Source organism: Camelus bactrianus, chromosome 26 (assembly GCF_048773025.1).
Source record: "Camelus bactrianus isolate YW-2024 breed Bactrian camel chromosome 26, ASM4877302v1, whole genome shotgun sequence".
NCBI lineage: Eukaryota > Metazoa > Chordata > Mammalia > Artiodactyla > Camelidae > Camelus > Camelus bactrianus.
Genome location: NC_133564.1, coordinates 17,403,360 through 17,412,609, shown reverse-complemented (window position 1 = coordinate 17,412,609; position 9,250 = coordinate 17,403,360). Strand labels below are relative to the sequence as shown.

The window sequence follows — 9,250 nt, the reverse complement described above, 5'->3', positions numbered from 1 at the left end:
TCTGGAGGAAAATAAAACAGGGCTAGAGGACAGAGGGTGGAGAGAGCTGCTGTTTAGACAGAAAGATCCAGGCAGGCTTCCTGCAGAGATGACATTTGAGCAGAGGTCAGACTGTGATGGCATGAGAAAGATGATTCAGCAAAGCTCTCCCTCTGGTGGACGAGCACTTCCGTTGTGAACAACAGAAATGAAACCATATGTCATATGTTTCAATGACGTTTATATTCAGCTTTTAGAAAATCAATAAATGTGGGATAGTTTTAAATAAACTGCCCGAATTAGAACATGAAAACTAGTGAAACAAAATTGACCTGAGACCCTCAGCCACTGACGTTACTCAGAGAGGTTCATGACTGAAGGGCTTTTTTAAAAGGTGTGAGACCGTTAGCCCAAGGACGAGGGCGCTCTGACTCTCAGTCAGACTGGCACGTTGCGCCAAAGATCACTGCCGTTTCCTGAAGGAGGGAGTGACAGCTACCAGCGACTGGGATTTTGAGGGAATTATTCATAGAATGAGACAAAAAAATATATGTCAAGATATAAAGGTTTTATACAGATTCCTAGATAAAAATGACATATTCCTAGACAATATACTTTCATGTGCTCAGTAGTGTGTGAATGTGAGCGAAGTATGTGTGTGTCTACAGGTAACTGATGAAGGATGGATTATAAACACACGCTAGATTCTTTCCAGCAAAGCTTAAGAGAATCTTTATTGGAATGATTCCGGTAAAGAAGAAGGTTGGTGAGTTTGACTTGTATTCTCTTTACAATGCAAAGTGTTCCAGATTCAGTTGTTCGCCTGCATTTCTCTCAGGAGTCCAACATCTCAGCCGGTCAGACAGATACATAACATAATACTTGTTCTTCCATTTTTCAAGTGATAAACGGTGTGCTGAGGCTTTGAACGCTCCAGCCAGCGTTGTAGCTCTGGTGAAGTCATATCAAGAGGCCACTTGGAATCTCTTTCTTAAGGTCAAAGTTGTCCTCTGGAAAGATTTAGGCAGATACGGTGAACCTGAAACACAAAGCAAAATTTTCATTAAAATGTTAAAAAGGGGAAGGGTATCGCTCAAGCGGTGGGGCGCATGCTTAGCATACACAAGGTCCTGGGTTCAGCCCCCCGTACCTCCTCCAAAAATAAATAAATAAACCTAATTACTGCCCCCCTGCAAAAAAAATTTTTTGTAAGTTAAAAAAAATTTTAGTTCTCAAAAGGACTGTGTTGTATAGTCCATGCAGATAATATTTTATAAAAAGAAAAAAAATTATTTTAATGTCACTTTTACACAAGTCAGGAAACAGTCATGCAAACACTGCCATTTTGGGTGCTGAGAAGAAAGATGGGCACCCCTCCCTGCTCTGAGCCTCCATCCCAGCCATGTGTTCTCCCAGAGCTGGTGGGTTTGCAAGGACCTTCTACCCAGAGGTGGAGCCCTGAGGCCCAGGAGGTTGCACGGGGGGCCGGGGCAGCCCCACTACTTCCCACCGGCAGAAGTCATGGCGTAACTCCTGCCCACTCTTGGCTCCTCTGCCTCCCGTCTTTCTTTTTTTTCTGCTACAGAACAGATGTTGATAAGGTATAGCCCCTGCTGCTTTCTGACCTGGAAGCAAAGCTTAAGAAAGAGACTCCCTGCCTGCTTGTCAGAGAGAAAGAAAATAAACCCTTAGACCTACAGCAACATCTCTCCTGTGTACCTCGGTCACGTCTGTAGAAATGAAAGTGGCCTCTGACCAGCAGTAATAATGGTGGTCATAAAGTTACTGATAAAAGAATGCACTGACTTAGTATTTGGTGAAAAAATGAAGAGTTCAAGTTTAAAACAAATTCAGAGCTGAGTTTCCTCTCCTAACCTCTGCTCCGGTGCGCCCAGCAGACTCTCAGACACCTCCATGTAGCATGCTGCAGTCAGCATCCCCAGGACTGAGCTCATTAAACTCCTGGGGTCCCTGCCTTCAGCACCACTGTCTACGGCCCATCCACAGACTCGGACTCATCAGCCTTCACTCTCCTCTCTCTCACACACCAGGGCTGTCTTCTACAGGAAGAACTATCGTCATTGAAAACGACAGCAAACACTGCTAGGGAAGTACAAAGGAAAAAGCAAACCAAAGGCACAGCAGCTGAGGAGAAAAACCTCAGAGGAATAAAGAATCTTCGACATCACTACGCTACAGAACCACAGAAGGGCTGGTGTAAACCGCGCTAAGCCTGTGTTGTCCCACTGCTTGAATTACACTAGGTTTATTTTAGGATGATAATATGTTAAGTATTTCCCTTAAAACAGCAAATCATCCTCAACATTTCAGATTATTGACAATACAAATGGTTCATAATTTTTGAGCAAACAGTGTACACCTGGCATCTAACTTGTTCCTTTCCATACATTTCCCCAATAATTATTTTTTCCACCCAGTCTATTATAAAGAAGAAACTGAAGCCTACAGAGTCGAGGCTCTCCTAAGACTGCCCAGCTGGTAGAGTCAGAATGGAAACCAGGCACTTGCTTCCACAGTGGCATACCTCATGACAAGGAGATGCTGCCTCCTTGACCAAAAATGGTGGTGACAGTTTTGAGAATTAAAACATCATTGGCCTGAATTCAGTCTAGAAACTTTATCCTTTAAATAGCATACTAGCTGAGACGAAGTATTTATCTAAAACTCTACATTATAAAATAATTAGACTATTTGTATTATTTTTATGAAGCATTTTTATAATTAGATCTTCAAAGAGAATCTGAAATTAGAGTTTCATTTAGAAGAAAAACATGGATTTCCAAAGTTTATTATAAACCAAAGGATAGAAAAGCTTTACATAAAAATGTCAGTTTTAGCTTCCACATTGTTGCTAGGAGTTTGGGATTAAAAGATACACATTATTATATATAAAATAAATAAGCAACAAAGACCTACTGTATACGACAGGAAACTATATTCAATGTCATAATAATGGAAGAGAATTTGAAAAAAATATATGTATGTATATGTATAACTGAATTGCTTTGCTGTATACCTGAAACTAACATTGTAAATCAACTACACTTCCATTAAAAAAAAATAAAAACAATACATAACTAGAAGAAAAAAAATCTAATGTCAGACCTATCACTGATGGTATATTATTAAAATAAGGAAATTAAAGTTAGTGGCACCAGGAAAAAAAAAAGGATGGAAACTCTATAGTGGAGAGATACATTGACTTCTTGTAAGACTCATTAAGACAGCATTTTATTTTTTGTTTGAGGGTGAGGCCCTAAGTTATTAAGTAGATTTGGGCATTTCTCCTTTAAGACTGTGAAAATTCAGAAAAGGAAATCTCAACCAGAATTGGAGTCAGGAAGGCCTGTAGAGGGAGTTCTCACACTCTACCTACCATTCGCCTTCAATTACCCCAACAGGAGGACATCAGTAACTGTCCCCAACAGTTGGAGACTACGGTGCACTCCCAGACAGGAAGTGCAACTACATTCCTATCCCAGCAGAAGGAAGGAAGACTTCCTTCCTGCCCAGCAACAAGCCAGCCAATGAGAAGCCATCATCACTTGACTTTTACTCTCCTCCAATGAACTTTCACTTCTTCCTTGCTAATGACTTCCTTTCCTTGTCCCACCCTCCTTACTATAAGATATAAAAGCCTTGCATGTCCCATAACCCCTCAGAGAATCTCTCTCTTTGCCAGATGAGATGTTGCTCGATTCGTGAATCATTTAACACAACCAGTTAGATCTTCAAATTTACTCAGCTGATTTTTTTTTTTTTAACATGACCAGCAGCAGAGAAGTGCTTGCCTTTGAAGTTTTGCTCTTGAATGCGATTCTGAGGTATGGCCATCGACTACAAACATTTGGAATTTCCTCTTACGTGATCAAAATGGTCCTATCAAGATAGGTAATCTTTAATTTCTCTTTCCAAAACTTGAATCTTCACATATTATATCATTTATTTGTTTACGGAGGACACTGACCTGTCAAAAAGCCTTGACCGGTCCACGTGTGACCAGCGAATTCCATCAGTGTCAGTGAACCTTTTCTAGGTGTATCTGACTGTCGGAAGAAAAATAAAATGAGGCATGAGTTTTATTGTTTCAGATATTTTTAAAAATGAAAGTTACGGTTAACAGAGAACCTACCCAAAATGTATGGGTTGTGCTGGGCCTTGAAAACTGCTCCACAGTCAGAGATCTTTCTCGAAGAGGGGTTCCTTCTACACTGTCAGGAACCGCACTTAACACACGGTTTTGTGGATGCTTTCCTCTGAACTAAATGAAGGACAATATGTTCTTGTTTAAAATAAGTGCACTCCTTAAAAAGACAAAAGAAAATCTATACATGCTTCCATCACTCACTCGTTTATTCATTTGCTCACTTGCTTATTTGAAAACTTTCATTTAGAGATCGCTAAGCCTTTATGTTCCCTGCAGCTGAGATCCTTCCCTGTTTTATAAAACAGATACAGTTACTTGTATCAGAGTGAAGGGAGCTGTCCCTGTAAATCTGGGGGCATCTGGTTGTGCTTCCTGCGAGCAGCACACCTCCCCTAGACCTTTGGCGTCTGCTTGGCTGAGCTGAGCTCAGGCAAAGAACACACTGCCTCTACACTGCAGTGAACATGGTGAAGGTTACCTGTAAAAACGAGAGCTCGTAACACTGTGCTCGTAATCTATGCCAGGCGTTATCTGGACATCTGTAAATTCATTTAATCCTTGTAACAATTTTTTGAGGGAGCAGTCATTATTGCTCTTTTATAAATGAGAAAATTAAGGCTCAGGGAGATGAAGGATTCCAACACAGATCTCCCTGTCTCCTGACCTAACTTTCATGCTCTTTTCTTCACTACACCATCCTGACTGTCAGATATTTCCTTGGCACCTGGACTTTCTGATTTAGTTCTTATTTTATTTTTTTTTTTTATTTCACAAAACATTGAACTACCCCTCCACCACCTGTAAATTCTCACAAGCCATTTACTTTCAGGGAGCAGATTATGGACGCATTTTACACTACTGAGTTCATTTGGAAGTGCCCAAACTAGGTTTTGTTTGTTCGTTTGTTTTCCAACCAACTATGCAAATTGGTGCACTTAAAAATAATGAAATCTGTCTTACAGAAACAGGGCGAGATCCGGGAACCGCCGTATTCTGCTCAGCAGCCTCTGAGCCTATTGGGGGCAACCTGCTCCGAGGGGTCTGCACCGGTGGGGAGGGCCTGCGCTCCGTGCCAGTCTGCCTGCAAACACAGAGACGCGACCAGAGTGCCTGGGGCAGGGGCAGGGGTGGGGGCGGGGGCAGGGGCAGGGGTGGGGGCGGGGGCGGGGGGCGGACCCCACCGCGAAGCTCCTCGCCTTCCAGGGGTAATGCCAGGTAGGAGGAGCTGAGCCTCAGGAAGACGACTGTGGGCGGGGGACTGAGCTCCAGCTCAGGTCACCTCCGAGTTCAGCAAGGACCGGCAACCTGCATTTACCGAGAGCGCTCAGCTAAGCCGGCCATTGCCCGGAGCACAGAAGTTATCCGAGGTCTAGTTCTTCCTCTTAAGGAGATTACAAATTATCGAAAACAAGATGAAAACACATCCAATGATTAGAGTACAAGGCAATGCAGCTGGTATGACAGCGCTACGGTGTGTGGTTCCAAGTGTAAGCACTGCAGAAATTTAGGGAATGGAGCAATCAGTGAAGGATAAAATTAATTCTAAATGTGCAGGGCCAAGATGAGGAAAACTTACAAACCTTTGTGTAAGGCCAATAACGGGAGAGGTAAAATATGTTGTTTCGAAAACTAAATTTTGTGAAAATGCCAGTTATTCCTACATGTTAATAGATTTAATGCTGTGAGGCCCAATGTGATACTTTTTTAAAAATTTGACAACCAGATTGTAAAGTTTATTTGTCAGGATAGGTGAGTAAATTTTAATAAAAGAAGAGTAATGATGATAAGAGATGTTCCCTAACAAGTATTAACATTGAAAAATATCCAAATTAATGAACTATTTAGAAAGCATCCACATAAAATCTGATAGAGGATGCTTTGCCCGGAAGAAACAATAAACCTTAATTGACAAGCATCCTCTGTGACCTTTGGTTTGCCACGAGAGAGACAAGACTTACAGCTTTGTTCCCCTGAGAACTTCATCGCTGTACACATTGGGGGTTTTTATTCTCTGTGAGTCTGCAGTAAGAGAAGGCAGCCTCCTGTGCGCCGGTGTTTTCTTCGCAGACGTCTGTAGTCCGCGAGCATCCCAGACGCGCCCCTGACGGGGCCGGGCCGAGGAGAGAGCAGTGGCCCCCACACCCAGCGATCTGTCCTCTTGCTCAGTCCTGGGGGAGGGAAATCAGGTTCATTACTCAGAGGAAAGTTCTGTGAGAACAGAGTGCAGGCCACGTGTACGCCTTGCTGGACTTTGTCTAGGACAGCGCCTGGCCTACAGATCACAGTCCTGTTTGTTGCATGAATGGACAGACTATCATTTCCAGTTCCATTTTAATTTCTGTGAAGAATCATCCGCAGGGAAAAAAGAGCTAAGTTTCTCACTGTTTGTAATCAAACAATACGGCCATAAGATTAAGAATTGACAGCTACATTCCCCTCTTATCTGCCCCAACCTAACAGTAACTGTTTCGTGGTTGATATTAGAGTAGCATGGGTTTTTTTCAAATTATAGTTGATTTACAATTTAAAAGTTTTTTTAAAATTTTATGTATGTATATATGTATGTATGTACATATGTATGTATGTATGTATAGAATAGCGTGGTTTTGCTCTTACACATCGGCCGTGCCCTCCCCTGGCTGTGCTCAGGCACATCCGGAGTGTGGGATTAAATGCGATTCTCACTATCTTGCCCTCTGTAGTATTTGGTGCTCAGGTGCACCCAGCATAGGGAAGAAACTGGGCAATTATTTTTAATACGTACTGTGTTCTATCTGCAAAATAGGTAGATCTCTGCTGAAGCGGTTTTGCTTGAATTGTCATCACACCATTCAAGTCACTATAAAAATTGTTGGAGAAGCGATGAAACTGAGAAAAATAAAAACAATAAAAATTAAAAAGCATCCGGGGCCATGGTGGTTCCTGACGCCCATCACGAATCCACAGGAGACACTTAAACTGGCTAATTTGTGGAATCTTTACACTCGGGATAATGATTCCTACTTCACAGAGTTCTTGGGAGAATTAAATTAGATAACCTTGGTGAAAGCACAAAGTAAGGGCTAGATAATGATTAAATTCCTATTTGGCCCCAAAATATGGCCAACTAAGATTTAAAATCATATTTAGATTTAGGCAAATGGGATTCTGAAACTAGAATTCTAGTTCGAGAAAAATGTGGTGACCATAATCACATTTTCCTCATACTGAGTATATAAAACAGTAAATGTTCAAGGAATAAATTAAGACATATTATAATTACCACCGAAATGCTTTGACTATTTCAAAATAAACTCTACTAGTATTTTATTTTTACTTTTAACTTTGGTGCCTATTCTCTTCCTTTTAACATTTATCCAAATGAAAACAACAAAACAGTTGTAAAAAGCATTTTAAAAAATCATAAAAAAACATAGAAACAACCAAAAAATCTGTAAAAAAAAAAACAAAAAACTCCTTAGATTTTTAAATTTTCCATTTTTTTCAAGTGTATTTATATTGCCTGAGAGTTAAAGGTTCTTTTCTATCTTGTCCTCAACTGTTCATTTTTGTGGTTTATAGTTCATATTAAAAAAATTTTTTTTTAATTTTTAGTAGAAGTGCTGGGGATTGAACTCAAGACTTCTTGCATGCTAAGAACACACTCTAATGAGACAGGAAGGGGGCAGGGCACAGCCATTCAAGGAATGCTACAGCAATTAACATCAAAATGGTGAAAGATTCAACCCCCAGTAGGCCTTGAGGCTCAAGATGATGAGAGATTTAACTTCTAGCAAATCTTAAACTTCATTATAAGCTCATTGTAATATATTAACATGGTGAATAACACGCCCACAGGCACCATGGCAGTCCCAAGGTTAGCCTCAAAAGGTCAAAGAGTGGAAAATGGCCAACTTCCTGGAAATCCCAGCCCCTTCCTCAGGCTAGTTAGACTAGTCCTTCCACTTATTAGCATATGAAGCCACTGAGCCCATAAAAACTGGCAACACGGTGCCCTCTCTCTCTCCCTCTTCGGAGACGGCCCACACTCTGTCTATGGAATGTGTACCTACTTTTAATCTGAGCACCCAAACCCCACACCTCGTGGCCTTTCTCTTGCCTTTCAATGTATCTCTCTGAATAAATCTACCTTTACTCAACTGTGGCTCGCTTTTTAATTCTTTCCTGTGTGAAGCCAAGGACCCACACTTGTCAGGGCAGGTCCCAGGAGCTCAACCGAAGCCTGGGACACAGCCCTCCTCGCGCCCCACATCCGTTTTTTCTGTATCACTACCACGAAGCTACATCCTCCACCCCATACTTCATATTTTAATATGAAAAGTGGACAATACTGTTGAGCCTGTCAGAGCCACCTAAAGAGACCAAAAAATACAATAAGCTGGTAGCAATTCCAAAAGTTTCTTTTGAACAGCACAAGTGAAGAAGGCGCTTTGGAAAGCCCTTAACGGTGGAGGCTGAAGCAAGCCCAGCAGGCGTCTCTGAAACCGCTGCTCCCTGAACCGCCTGCCCTCCTGCTCTGCCGCGGAATATTTCTGCCCCTGCCTTGTCATCCTCCTTTTTCTTTTTCAGCTTAATAAATCCTGCCTATCATTTAGGATTTAATTCACATATTATTCTACTTTCGGACGGGTATGCTATTTTTCCTCTGAACTCCCCAGCACTTAGGAGCCAAAGGACCTCTAATTACAATATATAATGGAATACAATGTGATATGATATATAATTAGCATCTTATTATAATAATAAAGGCTAACATGATGAAATGTCTTGCTCTGTGAACCCAAGGTATACTCACTGACTGAGTCTTTTATCAGTTTGGTAGGAGAACAGGAAAACATCTGTAACCTTCAAACTGGCTAGAAATATTGGGGGAAAGCATTTTTTTTCTCTTCAAAACTATGGAAACAGCTCTACATCTCAAAGCAGGTGGAAAGTCTCAGATCTGAGTGTCCCTACTCTATTTAATATTCTATTAAACTCCATGAAACAATTATTTTAAAATTTTGATCTTCTTGGCCAACAGACCCAAATTATCTTGCTAACAGAATATAACAGAATGGCACTGTTGACAAACGGAGGCCAGAGAGATAAAGATTGAAGGAA

General features: G+C 41.3%; 1 protein-coding gene across 6 annotated transcripts in view; it reads right to left on the bottom strand.

Moving 5' to 3' along the window:
• Positions 1–695: 695 nt before the first annotated feature.
• FAM149A (family with sequence similarity 149 member A) overlaps positions 696–9,250 on the bottom strand; it is a 30,081-nt gene continuing 21,526 nt past the window's right edge. For 5 of the 6 annotated variants that reach the window (XM_074353681.1, XM_074353682.1, XM_074353683.1 and 2 more), the window contains exons 9-14: positions 6,912–7,015; positions 6,106–6,315; positions 5,108–5,228; positions 4,133–4,261; positions 3,968–4,046; positions 696–1,018 (exon numbers count right to left, since the gene is read on the bottom strand). In XM_074353681.1, coding sequence (XP_074209782.1) covers positions 945–1,018; positions 3,968–4,046; positions 4,133–4,261; positions 5,108–5,228; positions 6,106–6,315; positions 6,912–7,015 — 717 coding nt within the window. In that variant the 3' untranslated portion in view covers positions 696–944. Of the gene's footprint in view, positions 1,019–3,967; positions 4,047–4,132; positions 4,305–5,107; positions 5,229–6,105; positions 6,316–6,911; positions 7,016–9,250 lie in introns of those variants that run through there. The other variant, XR_012502505.1, reaches the window with a different exon arrangement.